General features: G+C 47.7%; 1 protein-coding gene across 1 annotated transcript in view; it reads right to left on the bottom strand.

The window, feature by feature from the left end:
- Positions 1-22,231, bottom strand: part of POU2F3 (POU class 2 homeobox 3) — an 88,299-nt gene that overhangs the window by 35,491 nt on the left and 30,577 nt on the right. The window contains exon 3 of the mRNA XM_010334428.3: positions 20,913-20,947. Coding sequence (XP_010332730.3) covers positions 20,913-20,947 — 35 coding nt within the window. The remainder of the gene's footprint in view (positions 1-20,912; positions 20,948-22,231) is intronic.

Below are 22,231 nucleotides of genomic sequence, written 5' to 3'. Positions count from 1 at the left end.
GGCCAGGCTGGTCTCGAACTCCTGACCTCATGATCCACACACCTCAGCCTCCCAAAATACTGGGATTACAGGCCTGAGCCGCCGCACCCGGCTATTTAAAGCAACAACTCGAATTGATCTCTTTGTCCACATCTGTGTCACTGTCTCGCAGTAGGCAACACCTGGGGTGTGGCCCACAGACCTCACTTGTACATCTCCATGCTGTTCTGCGTTTACAAAGCCCTTTTAAACGCATTTGTGTTGATTTTCAGAATACTTTCATGAGATTGAAAAGGCAGGTAATGTTATTCCTGCTTAAGGAAAACAGGATTCATAAATAATAAGAGGTTTGTCCAAGGCCCATGGCTGGCTAGCAGGAGAGCTGTGACTTGAACTCAAGTCATGTAATTCAGCATGCCTTTCAAATGCCTAGGATTTTCTCAGGAAGCCTTCCTAAATAAGTGGATTTTCAGTCACAGAAATCTATCCCTTGAAGCTCCAAAGCCTTTTATCTCAGTTTTGGATAGGTATTTATTGGTTTCTTTTTGAACAGAGATCTTGCTAAAAGGTATCATATACATCCCTATTCTGCCTTAAAGCACACCTGAAAGATAATTTAGTCAATGACTCAGAGTCATAATTTCAAACTCCTTTTAAAAGCAACCATGCCCTCAGGGATACTGAAATGTTTGACTTCTGTTGGCCCATAGCACTATGTGGCCCCAGACTGCCCTTTTTTCTTGGTTTTTTTTTTTGTTTTTTTTTGTTTTTTTTTTTTTTTTTTTTTTGTTGTTGTTGTTGTTGTTGTTGTTGTTTGTTTGTTTTTTGCAGCTCTGAGCTTTGCTTTTCCCAGTTCTTTTTTTTTTCTTCTTTTTTTCTCACAACCAAGTTTATCTCTGTTTCTACTGGTATGCTGGCTTTCAGCAATCCTGTATCCCAGTTTTAATTTGTACTTTTATCTGCTAAGGGACAGTATAACCAAATCATTAAGCTCAGAGCAACCATCTGTAAAATAAAAGTTTAAGGCTCAGAGAAAGGGCCTCACTTGAGGTCTCATTGGCTTCCTTCTTACGGTCAGCTGTCTAAATAGGGGAGGCTGCTGGCTCTCTGGGTAAGTGAGGTAATACAGCATTGTCATGAAGCTCTCTTTAACATTGGACTTGGGCTTTGGTTTAATTTGTATAGACTATATTCCTATCCTGTTAGGCATATTATCCTGGGACAGGGCTCTAGGCACAAGGATTGGCTGAACCTACTCAATTGACAGTTTAAGATAAATTCCCCAAGGCTAGGGAGCAGCTACCAAATTTGTTACCGAAAAGCTGAGTGGACTTGAGCTAAAGGATTCTATGAGTATATCTCAGTCTCCCTACGTATAAAAGGGAAATAATCTCTGATACATTCCCATGTCTCAAGAGTTAGGGCTGAATGTCCAGAAAACTTATTCCAGGGAGGGCTTTCCTTATGTCTGTCACTATAATTATTGAAGACATGAGTTTTGTACACTTATTACCTGGGAGATCTATCTGGCTTACTATGGCCTGCCTAGCATGGTGCATAATCACTTAGTAAGTGCTTATTAAATATATGTGGTACTCATGCATAAATATGTTAGACAGTCCTCGAATAGAGGAAAGTGAGTCTCGGAGAAGTCAAATGATTTCCCAAAGACCATATAGCTAAGAAGTGACAGAGTTTGAATCTAGGTCTGACCAAATCCCCCAAATCAACCCTGTTTCCACCGTATCATGTGACTTAAAAAGTCCAGCCAACTTTGGGAGGCTGAGGCGGGTCGATCACGAGGTCAAGAGATCGAGACCATCCTGGTCAACATGGTGAAACCCTGTCTCTACTGAAAATACAAAAAATTAGCTGGGCATGGTGGTGTGCGCCTGTAATCCCAGATACTCAGGAGGCTGAGGCAGGAGAATTGCTTGAACCCAGGAGGCGGAGGTTGCAGTGAGCCGAGATCGCATCATTGCACTCCAGCCTGGGCAACAAGAGCGAAACTCCATCTCAAAAAAAAAAAAAGGGGGGGGGCCAGGCGCAGTGGCTCAAGCCTGTAATCCCAGCACTTTGGGAGGCAGAGGCGGGTGGATCACGAGGTCAAGAGATCGAGACCATCCTGGTCAACATGGTGAAACCCTGTCTCTACTAAAAATACTAAAAATTAGCTGGGCACGGTGGCGCATGCCTATAATCCCAGCTACTCAGGAGGCTGAGGCAGGAGAATTGCTTGAACCCAGGAGGCAGAGGTTGCGGTGAGCTGAGATCGCGCCATTGCACTCCAGCCTGGGTAACAAGAGTGAAACTCCGCCTCAAAAAAATAAATAAATAAATAAAAATAAAAAGTAAAATAAAATAAAATAAAATAAAAAAGTCCAGCCAAACTAGGCTGGTTTCCTTTCATATCAGTTTTTAGAATGGGAGATCAGACAGACACTATCATTGAAATCTTCATATCCGTATTTATGTACTGTCCTGGAGGTTAAGATGAGGTCATATGGGCTGAGATAGGGCTAATTAACGAGGGGTCAGTGTCATCTAGGAGGGATATCTCCAGTGGCATGCCACAGGACCCTGTTTGTGGTCCAGTGTGGCTAGGAATCTAATTGGTAACGTGGATGGAGATGTAGCATGTATATTTATTACATCTCTGCATGAGGAGCAGGGCCAGCTAATACTCTGCACAGACATCAAGATTAAAACAAAAGAAAACAAAAGACAAAAGCTCTAACATATGGCAGGAAGGGAAGCAATTCATAAGATAAAACATAGGAAGAAATATAAAAATCCTTTACTTAGAAATATGAAAATTAACTGCACAAGTTGAGACAACAATTTACATGAAAAAGGACTTAAGACACATTAACTGATTCAAGGAACATGTAAGTTGACAGTGTGATATAGTTATCTTTTAAAAATCCCACAGGATGGGTGGTACTAACAGAAGTAGAGTATCCGAATGGAGGGAGTTTCCCGTACTAGACTGCATCGTCCTAGGAGGGCAGGCCTCATTCCTGCCTTATTTGCAGCTGGCGCAAGCAGAAATCAGGGCAAGAGAAAGGCATAGTACCTGCTCAATAAAAATGTGTCAAATGGGTAAATGGATGGCTGGATGAACAAATGGTTGCACCATGCTCTGGCCTGCCTGGATCTCATCTGAGCATTGAGCATTATGCCATACACTTGCAGATCTCATACTTAAAGGGAGTGATTGGCAGACCAAAGCACATGCATGTAAAGGCAATAAGGCACAAACGAGTTCAAGGAGCTCATCACAGCATTGTAAAATAAAGTATCGGAAGCATCCTCATATCCATGGACGGGGGAATGGAAAAGTAAGATTATGTTAAAACAATAGAACAAGCTAGGTGCGGTGGCTCACGCCTGTAATCCCAGCCCTTTGGGAGGCCAAGGCAGGTGGATCACTTGAGATCAGGAGTTCAAGACTAGCCTGGCCAACGTGGTGAAGCCCCATCTCTATTTAAAAAAATACAAAAAATAGTTGGGCATGGTGGTGGGTGCCTGTAATCCCAGCCACTGGGGAGGCTAAGACAAGATAATTGCTTGAACCCTGGGGGTGGAGGTTGCAGTGAGCTGAGATAGCACCACTGCACTCCAGCCTGGGTGACAGAGCAAGAAAAAAAACCCAGAAAAACCCTAAAACAATAGAGTATTATGTGGTCATTAACAAAATAACTCTTGTACTACCATGAAACAATCTATAAATATTATTTTAAATTTTTAAAGGAAAGTCACTAAAGAATACATGCAGTATACTTTATACATATGTTTGTAGGCATTTTTTAGACTCCGCAAAAATGTATACATTTCCATTTGTAATATATATCCAGAGAAAAAGTCTTCTAGACATATATACACTACCCTGATAAAAGGATTTACCTCTGTAAGAGGACTGAGAGTGAACAGGTATTAAAAAAAAATCTTCCTTTCTATCTCTATTATGAAATTTTTTATAACAAGAAAGTATTCGTGTATTAAGTATATAACTGCTTTAAGGAAGGCAATCGGCTGAATGACTATGGAGCTGTTTGCAGATCTGGGATATTTACATAGAAAGGGGATGATTTCAGGATGATGACTCTTTTCAAATATTGAAGGGCTGCCATGTGATCAGGACAGACACAGGCCCCGAGACAGGGCGGGCAGAGTGACCAAGAGAGATGATGGCGCCTACCATTTCAACCCGCTCAGCCCTGGAACGGCTGGGAGCAAGTCTGAAAACCCAGGATGAGTTTTGGCAGAGACACAGGACCACGGGCCATCTGACAGGGGAGTCGGCAGAATTTGTATACAAGGCATAGGCCGTGCTGGAGTCACTGTTTCTTAGACTTTTGAGGCTCATACTTAGTAAACATTTTTTTGAGAGTCAGATACAGTTGTTTCATTTTGCTAAATAAGAATATTAAAGTAACCAGCATCATCACTCTGACCTTCATTTCATTACATGCACTAAATATTTTAACACCAAAAATGCAAAATCTTGAATGATAAAAATGGAATATATTTAGTTCTATACGACGACATTCTTCTTCTCCTTTTTAAATTTCACTGCAGAGGGTGAAAACTGAGTCATAAAATGTTATATTATGAATAAACAAAGGTGTCAACACACAGGATCAAAGGGAGGAAGGCAGCCTTGTGCCAGAGTAGCGGGGCTCTTCCAGACGCTGCTGACAAAAGGGGACGGACGGCCTCAAGGACCCATCAGCCCCACGAGTCTGTGAGTCTCAGACTCACCCCAGGGCTAGAGGCTTAACTGAATTTTTTTTTTTTTTTTTTTTAAAGACAGGGTTTCACCATGTTGGTCAGGCTGGTCTTGAACTCCCGACCTCAGGTGATCCGCCTACCTTGGCCTCCAAAGTGCTTGGATTACAGGCGGGAGCCACCAAACTGAAATTTATCTCCACAGTTTATGAAAAATAATGTCACAGTGATGTCAAGTGTCACTGGATGTCCCCAGCCACACTGTTTCCATTCAAATGGCCAGGAGAGGGCAGCCCCAGAATGGATGGCCCTGTTACTTCCCAAGCGGCATTTATTAAGAGCCCTGTTTTGGCTTGGGATAGGATAGTTAGCTGACCTAATTACCAACCTCAAACTGGGTTGGTCAGTATCCTGCACACACTCTGGGTCCCTAGAGGCTAGGTCCTAGCACCCAACAACCACCGAGCCAACACTGAGATGCCTCTGTAAACAGCTCCCGGGCCCAGCGGCAAGTGGTGGAGTTGGGCAATATTTACCAGAGCTGACTGGATGGAGCCCATTCCACACCCTATTTGCATAAAGCCAACAAACTCACCTTCCTGGGAAAAGGGGGCAGGTTTTGTGGATCACTGGCTGCAACAGGGAGCAAAGCAGCCGGAAGAGCAGAGGAGATGGGCATTCGTGGCCCCCAGGAAGCAGGGTGATAGGCAGGTGGAGAGGTTCAGCCCAATAATCCAACCGTACATTTATTTACTTACTTATTCAATTAATTTATTTGTTTTTGAGATGGAGTCTTGCTCTTGTCACCCAGGCTAGAGCACAGTGGTGAGATTTCAGCTCACTGCAATCTCTGCCTCCCAGGTTCAAGCGGTTCTCCTGTCTTAGCCTCCCAAGCAGCTGAGATTATAGGTGTGCACCACCATGCTCCACTAATTTTTTCTACTTTTAGTAGAGATGGGGTTTCGCCACGTTGGCCAGGCTGGTCTCAAACTCCTGACCTCAAGTGATCTACTCGCCTCCACGCATTTATTTAGTACACACTTAACTGAATGCACCAGAACTGAACAGTGCCAGGTACTGTTCTACCATATTTCCCAAATATTCCACTACCTGGTGGGGAGCCGTGTGCACACAGGCACACACACACACACACACGAAGCCCATTAAGGCACACAAGCGGAGGTAGTGGTGGTGGAGGGCCAGTTGGAGAATGAGGCATTTGAACTGAGTTTGGAAAGATGAACAGGAACCTGAGAGAGAGATGGGAAGTGGGGAGAAGGGAGGGGGCGTGGGCAGGCTGGGGTCAGGGCTCATGCAAACCAGAGTCAAGACACCTACTTCTCTGTTCCTCTCTGCTTTTGGGAGCCTCTGTCATTCCAGGCAGGATTCTCATTGCTTCCAGGTGGTACTTGGAAGGCCTTAGGACCCAGGGAAGGAGGGGAACTAGAGGCCTCTTATGCACTTAGACTCCCCGCATCCTCAGAGGCCTGCCTGAACAGGATGGGGCAGCCCACCGGGTCACTGATGGGTTGCTGCATTCTGAAAAAGTCACAAATCTCAGATACTGCTGCTCCCTACCTTGCTTTATGCCAGAAAAGCACCTGTCCCTCCCGGGCCACATGGACAAGGGCAGCCTCTACAGAGTCCGAGGAGTGCCCTATAGCTCGACAGCTGCCCTCTTCCTGCACTGACAAGCCGACCTTATGGGAGGCACCAAATCCTCGGAAAGAAAGTTGGTTCTGGTTCCTGTCGGACACCTAGGGAGGGACTCCTTGCCTTCAGGCAGCTTCACTGCTTCCCTTTCCAAGACAGAGTGGTTAGCCTTCTCTGGCTTGGCAGCTCTCGCTTTAGAGTCCAAGTTCAGCCTGATCACTCTTCTCAGCCACACTTGCAAAAGTCCCAGTCCAGAGCTAGGAGCACAGCTCTCCACCACTGGCCTCCGCAGGAACCTACGTTTACTCCCAGTGACTGGCTATCCAAATCTTTCTAAGCTCAGTTTATCAGCTACATAAGTGGCCTGCAAAACCCACTTCCAAGCCCTCAGATGAAACCATCCACAGTGATGGCCTAGATTAAGTTTTTTAAAATGTCTTGTTAGAATCACACACTGTGAGACGTCATCAAGGGAGAAAAAAGAAACATAAAACTCCTAATAAGGCCGGGCGCGGTGGCTCAAGCTTGTAATCCCAGCACTTTGGGAGGCCGAGGCGGGTGGATCACGAGGTCGAGAGATCGAGACCATCCTGGTCAACATGGTGAAACCCCGTCTCTACTAAAAATACAAAAAATTAGCTGGGCATGGTGGCACATGCCTGTAATCCCAACTACTCAGGAGGCTGAGGCAGGAGAATTGCCTGAACCCAGGAGGCGGAGGTTGCGGTGAGCCAAGATCACGCCATTGCACTCCAGCCTGGGTAACAAGAGCGAAAACTCCGTCTCAAAAAAAAAAAAAAAAAAAAAAAAAAAAAAAAAACTCCTAATATAGAATATCATCTATGATATAGAATATAGAATATCATCCATGGGCTTGATTTCGCTTTAAGCAAAGCCCATAGGTGATATTTGGTTCTAACTGACCATAAACAAATGCATTCTTTGTTCTCTGAAAAGATTCAGTCTTATATTTCTTTCTTTCTTTTTTTTTTTTTTTTGAGACAGAGTCTGTTGCCCAGGCTAGAGTGCAGTGGTGTGATCTTGGCTCAATGCAACCTCTGCCTCTTGGGTTCAAGTAATTCTCATGAAAGCCTCCAGAATAGCTGGGATTGCAGGTGCACGCCATCGAGTCTGGCTAATTTTCGTATTTTTAGTAAAGATAGGGTTTCGCCATGTTGGCCAGCCTGGTCTTGAACTCCTAGCCTCAAGTGATCCACCTGCCTCAGCCTCCCAGAGTGCTGGGATTACAGGCATGAGCCACTGCACTATTTCTTTAAATGCAGGTTCTCTGGTGAAGGAAAACAATATTTCATTTACAAAACCTGATTTGTATACAACACTTCAAAGAGCACCCTGCTAGGTACAGTGAGGCATGCCTGTGTTTGCCTGGCCCGAACTGAGCCTTGCATGACTTTCTTATGACTGCTCCAGCAGTGGCTGAGCCAAGCCCAAGGCCACAGGCAAGAACACTCAGAAGGCGGCCAGCAGTTGGGGGAATCTGAGCAGCGCTGTCATCTGGAAAAGGAGGAACCAGAGGTCTTTGGAGCCTCCCAAGGGCAAAGCTAAGAAGGGGAGAACTAGAGCCACGTGGATATGACATGGGACAACTGGAACCAATATTGCTACAAAACTGTTACAACAGGTACAATAACAACTCACATTTATTGTCTATTGTGTCCAAGACACTTTACACTCAAGATCTCATCGAATCCTCCTCCTAGCAGCATTATAAGGTTGATCCTGTTTTTCCTCCCATTGAACAGAGGGGGAACCTGAGTCGTGGAGCGCATAATTCACCAAGTTACACAGATTCTGTTGGTGGAGGCAAGGTTCAAAGCCAGGTCTGTGCAATGCCAGAGCTCAATCTGCAACCACACCATCCGCTATAGGACTGGAACCAGGGACACCCCATAGCAGTCTGTGCTGACAAAGTGTATGGGAGGAAATATTAGTAGATGCCAGCTCAGGGGAGGGAGGGGCTGCCAAGAAAGAAAAGCACAACAGGATGTAAACTCAGGATCTTCAGCAGCTGGGAGCCAAGACGGCTTTGGTGGAAGAGGGAGGGAAGTCTCAACACTTGATCTGAACACAATCATCAGAGGTCCAGGAGGGTATGGGGGCCATGAAGGCAGTGGTGATTAGTGGGACAAGCTGGATTTGGAGGCAACAGACCTGCACTGAGCAGAGCCCCTGTGATCTAGCAGTCTCCGAGTAAAGGGAACGGAGCAAGTCCCAGCTCCGCTACTGATTTGCAGGCCACTCAACCATCCTGAGCCTCAGTTCTCTTCTCTGTTAAATTAGAGTAGTAACACCCACTTCACAGAGTTCTTGCGAGCGGGAAAAAAAAAAATATTGGCTTAGAGAAGGTCTCTGGAAGTTGTCAAACAGAGAGGGACATAAAGCTAGATGTGACCTGGTATCAGGTAGGAACTGTACAGGTACACAGAAACAGCACCTGAGCCCCAGGGCGGCCTCCTAAGTCACTCGATGGCCAGACTAGGGGGAAGGAAGTTTGAGGTGGAAAAAGCTTATTTTTAGCCAAGGCAGTGACTCTCTGGTTGGTTACCAGAGCTGCAGGCACAGCCCTCTCTGACTTAGGGGCAAAGAGAGAACCAGAGCCCGCCCCCTCCCTGCAGGCACACACAGGCAAACACTGCCTCCTCCCTGGACCCTTCTCACGCACAGGCCCAGGGAGGCGGCTTCTTGAAGGGCCAGGGAACCCTCTTTGGGTGGGAACCCTTCTTCACTCCACCCTTTATCTGGCAACCCTCCCTGAGCCTGCAGATACTATCTCTACTATCCCAACTGGCAAGCCCCAGCCAGGAGAAGTCTGCGGGAGTCGGTATGAGTGACAGGGCTTTGGAAACATGGAAAAGTACTGGACACATGTCAAGTGAGAAGCTCTGGGTAACATTAGGTCATGTTTCATTTTGCAGGTTTTCTCTCCCTCTCTCTCTCTGTCTCTGTGCTCTTTCTCTCAAAAGCAGTCGGGTATGATAGAAAGTCAGACAGCCTCTTAAATCTGAGCTCCACCTTGAGCAAGTTACTTAACCTCTCTGAGCTATAGTTTCCCCAGCTGCATAATGGGAAGAATAATGCTTACCTCACCAGGCTGTTGTAAGGATTAATTAGGTAATCTCAAATAAGATATCACCTATGTAAATTACCTGGCACAGCACATCAACTTTGGTTTGAATCCTGGCTCTAAGCAAGTTGCTTGACCTCTCCTAGCCTCAGTTTCTTCATCTTTAAAATGGAAATATAAAATCTACTGCTTTGGGTGGCTATAAGGTTTAAATGAGATACTGCATGTAAAGCAATCAGCCCAGTTCCTGTTATAAACTAAAGGTTCAATAAATGGTATTAACTTTCCCTTTTACTGTTTGGGGCTAAATCCAGCTTCCCTTTCCTCGACCTTCTCCCGCCTCACTGTTCCCCACCCCACACCTGAGCCAAGAGGAACATTCCATCTCTGCTACCCATCCAGAATGCAGGCACAGCTCATGCCACTGCTGGAGCTGGAACCAGCTAAGCCCAAACCCCATGCCACAGAGGGCTTTTTGGTGGTGTTTGAGGCTGTCTGGTAAATCAGCAAGTACTAGGCACAGGCTTCTGGAGTACCCAGACAGCTGTTCCTGTTCCTCTGTGCTGTTCACTATCCGGCTCGCCACAGAGCTTGGTCCACCCAGTACTGGGGCTGCTGCCCAGGCTACAAACAGGAAACAGTTGACACCTGAGCCTCAGGCCAAAGCACTAAGCAAGGCTGGCAAAAGAGGACAAATTCCCACCTCTCCGAAAACAAACACGTTTACCAACTGCTTCTCGCCTACGCTTGCGGAGGGCAGCGAGGCTGAGACTGGGAGATGACGGATCCCAGAAAAAATGTACATTTCTAGTAGTATCTGCAGCCCTCTAACCTGGTGCAAGCCCAGCTAAGTAACCACACAGGGAAAAGGGCGGTAGAGAAAATGATGGGTTCTCATTCATCAGAAAATAATAAGAGCTAATGTTTATTGGTGGATTATTATATGCCAGACATTATTCTAAGTACTTTATAGATCTTACTATTAATTCTTACACCATCCCTAGGAAATAGATACTCTTACTGTTCTCATCTCATGAGGAATCAGAGGCACAGAGGAGTAGACCAATACGGGCAACGTAACCCAACCACCACATCACTCGGCCTCCTCCTCAGACAGGCAGGCAGTGGGATGAGGAGAACCACAGAGCCGGGAGTCTGCCAACCCGGCTTTAAATACAGACTTTTCTGTGAACAGTGTTATGATGGGAAAATTCCTTAGCCACCCAGTGCCTCAGTTTCCCCAACTATGGAATAGGAATGACGCCCACTACTTCACAGGGTTGCTATAAATATTAAACAAAAGAACGTATATAAACCCTTTTATGCTCAGTGCTTGGCACGCAGAGTTCAAGAAATACTTGATTATTATATAATCTTGGCTACAGTGGGGACATTGCTTTGGAGAAGAGAGTTATTTAATTATTATTATTATTATTATTATACTTTAAGTCCTGGGAAACATGTACAGAAGATGCAGGTGTGATACATAGGTGGTATATATGTGCCATGGTGGTTTGCTGCACCCATCAGCCCGTCATCTACATTAGGTATTTCTCCTGATGCTATCCCTCCCCTAGCCCCCAACCTCCAACAGGCCCCGGTGTGTGATGTCCTGGAGTTATTTAATCTTGCCAATTATCTCCTGCCTGAAAATTCTGCTCCACACCCACCTAATCACTCAATCAGCCTAGCTCATTCCCCGTGGGGGTGGTGCTGGTTTACACACCCCTTGCTCTGACATTTTTAGGAATTTTTCAGACCCCTATCCCTCACTGCATAGATAGCAAGTAAGTTCTCTGAGGGCAGAGGCTGTGTGCATTCTTTCTGGGGTTACCTTTTCCTGCTGCAGGGAAAGCCCCCACTTTTGACTGCCTTGTATTTCTATGTGGAAGGTCTACAGACAGTCATACCTGGCTCTCTGTCTCCTGGTAAGAGAAACGACTTATGCCCTTGGTGGGTCAAGGTCAGTTGTTCTCACTGGGGATGATAGCTACCATGGGAGATGTTTTCTAAAACCTGGTTTCTCTGACTGTCTTAATAATTAAGAGGCTTGGCTTGCATTTATTGGGCAGAAGGCAGGCATTCTAGACATCTTGCACTGCAGAAGACAGTATCAAACAAACACTTATTTGTATCCCATACAGCTTTTTATATGACTTTCAAGTGCCCCACTGGACATCTGTGTCAGTACATAGCCTGCCTATAATCAAATAAGTCCAAAACCCAATTCTATTTTTTATATAAACATGAAGTATCTTTTGCACACCCTTAATATGCATTTTACCCAGGGATGCCATTTTCTGTGTTAATAGAGGAAAGATTAGATTTGGTTGGAGCTTTACCAAGAGTTGCTGAACATTTTGAAAGATCGTGGCTTTTGAGCAGCCAGAATAGCATACGAATATCAGCCTGTATTTGTGTCTGTCACATTCATAAAGGCATGAGCATCCTACTGTCTCATTAAACTTCTTAGGGGAGTGTGTCTAAGGATATATTTGCTGAAATACACATTGTTTTATTATTAAATACTTTGCTTTTTCTGTTTTATTCAAATTAGACCATATTACTGATACATATATATGTGTGTGTGTGTATATATACTTTTTTTTTTTTTTTTTTTAGAGACGGAGTCACACTGTCACCCAGGCTAGAGTGCAGTGGTGTGATCTCAGCTCACTGCAACCTCCATCTCTTGGATTCAAGCGATTCTTGTGCCTCAGCCTCCTGAGTAGCTGGGACTACAGGCATGAGCCGCCGTGCCTGGCTAATTTTTTTGTATTTTTAGTAGAGATGGGGTTTTACCATGTTGGCCAGGCTGGTCTCAAACTCCTGACCTTAGGTAACCCACCTACTTCAGCCTCCCAGAGTGCTAGGATTACAGGCATGCGCCACCATGCCTGGCCTATGTTTTCTATAAATTTAACTCTAGGATACTAAAGGGGTATTATAGGAGCCTCATTACAAGAGACACTGGGTCTGATAAAACTGAGAACATCAGGTTTAGAAGGAGGTGGGGGCTGTGGCTTGGCCCCATCTGGGCCTTCTGTTCAGATCTGCCTGTTTACTAGGAGGGTGCTTTTTAAATTTTTTGTTTTTTTGAGATGGAGTCCATCTCTGTTGCCCAGGCTAGAATGCAGTGGCATGATCTTGGCTTACTGCAACCTTGCTTCCTGGGTTCAAGTGATTCTCCTGCCTCAGCCTTCTGAGTAGCTGGGATTACAAGTGTGCGCCATCATGCCAGGCTAATTTTTTTTTTTTTTTGTATTTTTAATAGAAAAGGGGTTTCACCATGTTGGCCAAGCTGGTCTCAAACTCATGGCCTCAGGTGAAACACCTGCCTGGGCCTCCCAAAGTGCTGGGATTACAGGCGTAAGCCACTGCACCCAGTCAGGAGTGTGCTTTTAGATGTGTTTCCGCCAGTTCTATCTGTGCCTGGTGGATGTGTTTAATTCTGCAGTGAGGTCTTAGAAAGCCCGTGTGGCCAGGCATCGAAACCATGTCTCCAACACAGCTCCATCTGTCAGGCTCCTGCATCCACATTTCTGCTTTGATATTTCGGAAGGGAGGGAGAGGGTATTATAAACTGACCCTGGAAACCCAGCTATACTGCTTATGGTTGAGCAAAATGTGGTTTGTGGGCTCCTCATCCTCTTCTCTTTCTTAGCCTGCCCCGCCCTGCCCCACACCACCACCCCCGAATCCTGAGTCCGCTAGGAAGTATAGGACTGGAAGCTGGATGTTGGAGCAGAAGCAAGCGATCCTCAAGGGAACAAAGGTCTTTCAGTCCTCAGTTCTCATCCTCCCAGGGAGGTCTCGGAGCCTCCCTCCTGCATACTGCAGCCACTATCCGGAGGCTCTATTCTCCTGGTATGGCTTTCTCAGGCCCTCTGAACCAGCCCCACCAACATGAGTGTAGCGCTGTGGCCTCCCTCTCCTCCGCGGCAGATGCTACATCTTCCCCGCTGGGCTGGGAGCTCCTGTGGGCAGGGACCGTGGTGTACTCTTCTCCATCTTCCCAATAGTCAGCTAAGTGCAGGTTGGTGGAACCGAACAATCCACCATGGTCTATTCATTCCCTCCCTTGCGTCTCAGGCTCAGTGGCTTTGGTGCCTGCTGTCCTGAGGCTGCTCCTGGGGCCCGAGGCTTACTCTGCCATCACTGCAGACCCTCCATGGCCAGCTCTAGGGCCTGGCACTGCTGCCCCTCCATCTTCCTCACTGGCCTCCCTGGAGAAGCCTCTCCATCATGCTGGGTCCTCAGAGACCTTTCCTTACCTGAATCGTGTTGATTTTAGGGAAGATGCCCCATCGAACCAATTAATTACAAGTCAATTTCTACTAGGAGCAGCCAGAAAACAATGGTAGTTGCTCTGTCACATTCAAGAAAACAATGATGGAAAATCCCAGTTAGTTTAAAACTAAATGCTACACTGGGGCACACCAGGGCAACGCCTCAGGACCAGCTGGCACAGGTGTCCAGAAACAGGCATGGGAGAGCCATGTATTGGTGCAGGTGAGCTTAGAATGCTGCCAAGCACGGGCTGAGAGGAAACCCCAGGCCGCTGATGTCCGGCTCATGGGGCAGGAAATGTGAGGACAAGGACAGCTGCCTACTTGCTTCAGAATCTCTTCTGGCCTCACAGGACTTTTGGGAGGTCTTCAAACAACACAATGCTCAACAGCATACACAAAACCCTGGGTCTGCCTGGTGGAAACCTACGGCCCTGGATGATGGGGTTCCAGAAGTTACCGGAACAGAGTGGGTGTGAGGCCACCCAGGTATGCACTTGTCATTTGGGAACCCCCAAGCTCCTTTAATCCAGTTTTAACTCCCAGTGTTCTTCTGAAGTTATCTGTTGGCCCAAAGAGCAGGAAACGGAATGGAGGGACCCCAGGCAAGGACAGCTGTGCCCTGGGCTCCTGAACGCACTGCCAGGGCACTCAGACCTCCTTTCCTCCCAGAAGGGCCCTCTTCCTGCTCTGGGCCAAACCATCTGGGGTCCTCCCACTGCCACCGCCACACCCCTCTTTCCTTTCTCCGGCACTGCGTCTCCTAGCTTTCCCAGGCAGTACTCCCTCAAGCCCCCTTCTCCACAAAAGCCTTCACTTCACACTGCCTCTGTCTTAAGCCAACACCTTCATCTCTTCATCACCCTGTTCCTCGAACGGGAATTCTACAATCCAAGTCTCCATCATTGCCTTAACTCCTACCCACCCCTCAGCTGCAGCAACCTTGACATCCACACACACTGTGGACCAGACAGACAGCACGCTGAAGCCATCCCCATTTGCCTACTGGCAAGTCCCCAGCCAGCTTTTAGGCTTCAGACTCTACTGTATTGCTCCACAGGCTCTGATGCTGTTGGCTCTCCCCACCTTCCCGAACATCTCTCCTTTGTGAGCGTGGCTCCCCTCCCATCCTTTTGACCTTCCTTCCTAGTTTCATCTATAGATATCCACTTCTCAGCCAGCTTCTTAAGTGCCCTTCTCCAGGTCTGTCCTTGGTCCTCTTCCCACTCTGCACATCCTCCCCAGGAAACCCCATTCCCTCTCATCACTTCATGTGATATAATTCAGTGGCAACTCCCCAATATGCATCTTCAGTCCTGCCTGTTTCCTGGGCTCCAGATCCAAATTTCTCACCATGCGAGAGAGAATGAGCACCCACCCAGAGCTCATTCTCTGCCCTTCCTTCTCCTCCCATCATCTGGACAAGTTTGCTCCACCTCCTGTCTTCTTGATGGTGGGTTGTGGTCCCACCAATGTTCAGCATCTCAAACTAGAATTCTCAGCCATGTTTGACTCCTCCTTCTTCTTTGCTGTCTATCTCCAATCTGTTGCCAAAATCTTCCTGATCTTATCTCAGAATTATCTCTTACAGCTGAGTCTCTCTGTGCCTACTGAAATAGTAATAATAGTACCAAATATACAGTGTATATGTTCAAGATACTTGTCTAAGAGGTGCACACACATCACTTGACCCTCACAACAACGCTGTGAGACAGATATCCTTATTCTCCCCACTGTACAGATGAGGAGATTGAGGCACATGGAGATTGGAGAACTTGTTCAAGGTCACACGGTCAGGTAGTGCTAGAGCCAGGATTCGCACCCAGGCACCCAGACTCTGAGTGTGTGTGCATAAGTTTCCTTCTTTTTTGAAACAGAGTCTCAATCTGCTGCCCAGGCCGTAGTGTATGGCGTGATCTCGGCTCACTGCAACCTCTACCTCCTGGGTTCAAGCAGTTCTCCCTGCCTCAACCTCCCGAGTAGCTGGGATTACAGGCCTCCACCACCACACCCACCTAATTTTTGTATTTTTTAGTAGAGACGGGGTTTCACCATGTTGGCCAGGCTGGTCTTAAACTCCTGACCTTAGGTGATCTGCCCGCCTAGGCCTCCCTGAGTGCTGGGATTATAGATGTGAGCCACCGCCTGGCCTGTGCGCGTCACTTTCTTGCTGTGTCTCCATCCTTTGCATTTCTGGCTACAGCAGCATTCCACTGGGCCTCTCTTGCATCAGTTCATCACTCATCCTCCCTTGCCTTCTCACCCACACTCCCCTCCAATGCTCTTCCAGTAAATGAAACTAGTCATGCCGGAGAACACCTAGTGGCTCCTTACTGCCCGTAGAACAAGCCCCAGACTTCTTTGCTAGGCATTTGACATCTTCATAGTCTGGCCTAACCCACCAAGGGAGAAAACTGACTATCTCCTAGGCCTGGAATATTCTTGCCAGCCCTCTCTGCTAGTCAAAGCTCTAGTCTTCCCTTGCCACCCACTTCAGACACCATCTCCTCTGTAATATCCTTAGGCAGTACCCCGGAGCTTAGCATTCTCATGCCTCTCACAGAATTCGCTAGGCACCTTTGCAATTTATCTTCTTACAATGAACATCCCTCTACCCAGCACTTCAGAATGGCTACTTATTCAAAGGTTGAATGGATGGCCCCGGATCCAGCCTACTGGGTCTCTCTGTTTCAGCCTCTAGATTTCGAATGATTCTTTTCGCTGGCTCACACAGGGTCATAAAAGCTGGAAAAATTCCATGTGACATATTTCCCTTCACCCTGTACAGCTGAAAGGTGATGTTTTTCCTCATTTCTCTCTGGGAAAAATAAAAAAATAAAATGAAAGTAGAGTGGAAGTCAGAGTCCAACTAACCAGCCAAAATATGGCAAGAGACAAGTAATGATGCCATAACGTATGGACTGTGCAGGGCCTTAGAGAGCGTCTCAGCCACGCTGCTCCACTTTATTCATCAGGAAACAGAACCCCAACAAGAAGAGGTTTGTATAAGGCAGAAACTAGTGAGGGACAGACAGCACTGGAACCCAGAACTTTTGAGTCCCAAGGCCCTATCCAGGGCCTTAGCCTGCTGCCTCTCAAGTCTGTCTCATCTGTCCTGGGGATGGAGGACTAGCCTTGCTCTGGGTCCCTTGACCATCCCACATTTATCCCCCAGACAGACCCAGGCTGCCTTCCTGGGACCAGGAAGTGAACAGGCTCAGTGTGGAAACTTCCCGGTGAGTCAATGTTCCTTGCTCATGCAACTTCAGGACTGCAGTTTACCCAGAATCTGGCTGCACCAACTGGCCTGAGGCCTTGCAACAGGCGCTTCACCCAGGGCAGCGACTCTTCCTCTGCTCCCTGTGTCTGTAACCCCTTGTCTGTGTCAGATGCAGAGGCTGCTCCTACACAACCATTCTTTCTTCCCCTCCCCACTCCCTCTACCTCCCATTTCCTCCCAGTTAGTCACGGTGAGGTCACACTCAATCTCTGGCTCCCAGGCCTCTCCCCAGGGATGGTGTGTAGTAGACACAGGGAGCATCAAGGCCTCCTGGGAAAAATGGGCTCTGGAGTCAAAGAGATGTGGGTTCAAATCCTGGCTCAGCCAGTCAGCCAATTGTGTGACCTTCATCAGGTTATTTAATCTCTCGAATCTTTCTCTGAAAAAGGTGGGGCTGCCTGGGAGGCAGTTTCCTCACTTGTGAAATGAGGATTGTATCACCTACCTCACTGATGTAGAGTGAGAATGAAAGGAGATAGAGTGCCAGGAGCACCTTGCCCGGAGCCTGGAGGTCAGCAGGTTTTAGTTTGCTTCCCTTGCTGGGGGGTGTGAGGGTGTGACCCTCAAGCAGGGGCCTGGGAAGTCCTGTGTGCCCACCCACTGGCTTGCAGGTCAGCTGGTGTGAGTGTGAGCAGAGGAGAGCTCCAGCCTGAATGTACAAATGAACGTGACTGGGCAGAGTATCTCTTCCTCCAAAATTCCCCCCACCCTCTTTAAAGGAAAGTTCTGTCATGTCTGTTCTTGTCAGTGATGAGAATCCAAACCCCTCCCACAAGGACAACCCACCTCACAAGGCTCATCCAAGGGAAACAAACTCCAGCAAGGCCCACTCCCGGCAGCAGCCACCCGGTGGAGAGCGGAAACTACACCCCGAAGATGTTCCAAGGGTCAGGGGCCTCCCTGCATGCTGCCCAGGGTCAGAGGGGCTGCCCTCGTCCTTCCCTCCAGCAGGAGTGTGTCTCAAGCTTCAGCCAAATCACAAGGGCAGCCAAGCCCACGGGGCCACCTCCCAGCGAGGCTGGCCTTGCCTTGTCCTGGTGTGGGAGAGGCTCCTCCCCATGCATCTCGTCCAAGGGCCTGGGGCCAGGAGAGGTGGGCCCAGGGCTGGGGAATCCTGAGTCCTCAGGGCAGAAAGCACAGGGCTCAGGCCACATCCCAACCTGTTTAGGATCAGGATCACAGAATCCATCAGGATCACAGAATCCTTGGGAATCTCCTCCATTTTCCTGCCTTGAAGCAAACCTAGCTGAACTATCTCTGAGATAAGAACCTGTCTCACATTTAAAGGCTGTGAGTGAGACATGACTCTACAGTCTCCCTCCCTTGGCAGTTGTTCTAGTGTCTGGTAAACTGCATTGGCTGGAAATCCTTTCTGTCAGTAGCTAACTTAGCTCTCTCTTTAATTGAAGCCTATCTCTGTTTTCCGTCTCAGGTGTAAAGGGAGGGTAGATGGCTTTCACTTGTTAGCAAACTCCCAGCCTTCCTGATGAATGACACTGCAGAATTTTCCTGTCTAAAAGGTGTTGGCTTAGGACTCAACATTATCCTTCTCTCTGACTGTAAAGGATGTACCCAGAATGAACAGCCTTTTAGGAAATGTTAATAGTGACTTCAGGCCAGGTACTGTGGCTCACACCTATAATCCCAGCACTTTGGCAGGCTGAGGAGGGAGGATTGCTTGAGCCCAGGAGTTTAAGACCAGCCTGGGCAAGGTGGTAAAACCCCATCTCTACAAACACCACAGAAAATTAGCGGGGCATTGTGGTGCATGCCTGTAATCTCAGCTACTTGGGAGGCTGGGGTGGGAGGATCACTTGAGCCCCAGAGGTCAAGGCTGCAGTGAGTTGTGATTGCACCACTGCACTCGACCCTGGGCAACAGAGTGATACCCTGTCTTAAAAACAAAACAAAACAGTGACTTCAAATCATTCTGTAGATAAAGGAGGAGAAGAACCTATGTCTGCTTTTGATCTCCAGCCCCCATCCTAGACTTCTATCTAGATCTGGACTCAGGATATCAGAATCCAGGGGAGGAACCCCTTTCCCTTCCTTCTTGCTGTCTCCCTTTTCATGTCACTGCTCTCTAAAAATTCCTACTCATCCTTTAGAGATAGACTCAGATATCACCTCCTCCATGAAGCCCGCTCTGAGTTCCTGGGAAGAATCAACTGTTCCCATTTCTATTTTATTTTATGCTTTTTACATACCTCTGGTAAAACATAAACGAGATTGTATTATAATTATTCACTTAAGAGTCAAGCTCTCCCTCTCCCTCTCTCTATAGACATTTTACCCTGTCCTCATACTAGACTTTGAACTCCTCCAAGGCAGAGACCACGTCCTAATTTTGTGTTCCCATACCTGGCATAGTGTGAGTACTCCCCACTGCCAAATTTATGGAATAAATTAATTTTTCAGTTGAGAAAACTCAGACCAAACATATTAACGAACTCAATGAAGGTTATACAGCTAGTTAGTGGCAGAAATGGGACCCAAACCCAGGCTTTCTACTCTGTGTTTAATTCTTACCCCTCTGCCTCACTCTAGGACTTCCATGATTGCTCCCTGTCTGGCTCCCGCTTAGCCTTTCTCCTCCCAGCAAAGCCTCCCACTTCCGCCATCTGCTTCTGACATCACAGCCTGCCCTACCTCCCACCCTGCCATCGTCCCATCAGCCTCCAACCTCAAGGGGCAAGTCCTCTCCCTCAGCTTCCCCCTTCTCTTTACACATCCACACCCGTCTGTCCTGCAGTCTTTCTAACACCAGCCAGAACCCTCTCTAGCTAAGTCTAACCTCATTCAACTTGGTTTCCTTGCAAGGCACCAAGTACATGTCTATGTTGCCCCTCGGCCTGGTTACCTGCTCTTTTTTGAGCTCTTTCGGTCTGTTTCCCATTATGTTCCCTTTTTTATTTTTTTGAGACAGAGTCTCACTCTGTCACCCAGGCTGGAGAGCACTGGTTCGGTCTCAGCTCAGTGCAACCTCTGCCTCCCGGGTTCAAGTGATTCTCCCACCTCAGCCTCCTGAGTAGCTGGGATTACAGGCGCATGCCACCATGCCTGGCTAGTTTTTATATTTTTAGTAGAGACAGGGTTTCATCATGTTGATCGGGTTGGTCTCGAACTCCTGACCTTGTGATTCGCCTGCCTCAGCCTCCCAAAGTGCTGGGATTATAGGAGTGAGCCACTGTGCCTGGCCGCTTCTTTCTTCAAATCAGGAATTCTCTGCGGCAACCCAGGCACCTCATCCTTTCTGGCACCATAAATTCCTCGCACACAGTCAATTCATGCATACATCCACTCACCCAAGAGGCAATTCAGGCAAAGCAGGAAAAGAGCTGTTGTCTTAGATTTCTGGACCACATCTGGCACAAAGTTCACCCCTAAACAGGTGTTCCATTTGTTAGCCCTTTTTTTTTAATTTTTGAGACGGAGTTTCGCTCTTGTTACCCAGGCTGGAGTGCAATGGTGCGATCTCAGCTCACCGCAACCTCCGCCTCCTGGGTTCAGGCAATTCTCCTGCCTCAGCCTCCTGAGTAGCTGGGATTACAGGCACGCGCCACCATGCCCAGCTAATTTTTTGTATTTTTAGTAGAGACGGGGTTTCACCATGTTGACCAGGATGGTCTCAATCTCTTGACCTCGTGATCCACCCGCCTTGGCCTCCCAAAGTGCTGGGTGTCAGCCCTTTTTTGAGGGGATACTGAAGAGACCCCAACATTGGCTCATGAGTTGGGGTGGGAGGTTGGGCTCAGGGTCCTTTGATCCCGAAAGCTTGGAGTTTATGAATAAACACCACCAAACTGTACTTAACCTTGCCTTCCCCCATACCAGACAGTATAGGCAATGCCCAAAATTCATAGAATAAATGTTTCTTTCTGACCCAAGTTCTTACCTGCCTGTTGAAATCTAGGCCATTTCGATCATTTCCTAGAAGAGATAAAAATATATGTATATATTAGTTGGCAGCAGGTTTGGAAAAGGCTGAAGGTCAGGAAAGAACTAGGATGTGGAGGGGCGTGCGGCTGTATTTCGCAAAAGAACACCTGCTTCCCCTGTGGCTGGTATCCTTCTCCTCGACCTGTTTCCCGGAAATGTCTTTGGAAAGTCTCCTCCAGGGAGGTAATCGTCAGGTAAAGGGTCACCTTGGAGGGGAGGCTGACTTATCTGAGGTCACACAGCAAATCAGAGCCTGTGGGGAGGACAGCTGGCTGTGCCAAGTGGAGGGCTCGCTCCACCACATGCTTCTGTGCCTGGGCTTCCCTTCAGATGGCAGCTGCTACATCCCTCCAGGGACCAAGGGACCAAGAAGAGACCAGCATGGATCCCAAAGGACTCCCTAGGACAAGAAGTCATGCCACTAGCCCAGCCCTCCAGGGGAGATGACACCTAAAGCGTGTCAGCTAGATGGCTGTCTGTTTCTTTCTTTCTTTCTTTCTTTCTTTTTTTTTCAGATGAAGTCTTGCTCTGTCTCCAGGCTGGAGTGCAGTGGCGCAGTCTTGGCTCACTGCAACCTCTGCCTCCTGGGTTCAAGCAATTCTTCCGCCTCAGCTTCCCGAGTAGCTGGGACCACAGGTGTGTGCCAACACGCCCGGCTAATTTTTTTGTATTTTTAGTAGAGACGGGGTTTCACCATGTTGGCCAGGATGGTCTCAATCTCTTAACCTCATGATCCACCTGCCTCGCCCTCCCAAAGTGCTGGGATTACAGGCATGAGCCACCGTGCCCAGCCCTGCTGTCTGTTTTTTTCTTACCTTCAACTTTTACCATAAATCTTGGGCTGAAAAAGTAAGTCTGTGCTTAATAGAAATGTCTTTCCATGGCTGGGCACGGTAGCTCACATCTGTAATCCCACCACTTTGGGAGGGCAAGGCAGGAGGATCACGTGAGCTCAGGAGTTCAAGCCAGCCAGGGCAACAGAGGGATCCCCACTGCTACTAAAAATACAAGCATGGTGGCACATGCCTGTAGTCCCAGCTACTCAGGAGGTTGAGGCAGGAGGATCACTTGAGCACAGAGGTAGAGGCTGCAGTGAGCTCTGGTTGTGCCACTGTACTCTAGCCTGGGCAACAGAGTGAGACTCTGTCTCAAAAAAAGAAAGAAGAAGAAAGAAGAAAGAAGAAAGAAGAAGGAGAAGGAGAAGGAGAAGGAGAAGGAGAAGAAGAAAAGCAACGCTTTTTCATTGAGAAAAAGTCTAAAGCAGTGGGAAAATCA

This window comes from Saimiri boliviensis, chromosome 6 (genome assembly GCF_048565385.1).
Source record: "Saimiri boliviensis isolate mSaiBol1 chromosome 6, mSaiBol1.pri, whole genome shotgun sequence".
NCBI classification, from domain to species: domain Eukaryota; kingdom Metazoa; phylum Chordata; class Mammalia; order Primates; family Cebidae; genus Saimiri; species Saimiri boliviensis.
Note: the sequence above shows the minus strand (reverse complement) of the source record. Positions and strands in the feature narration are given on the sequence as shown.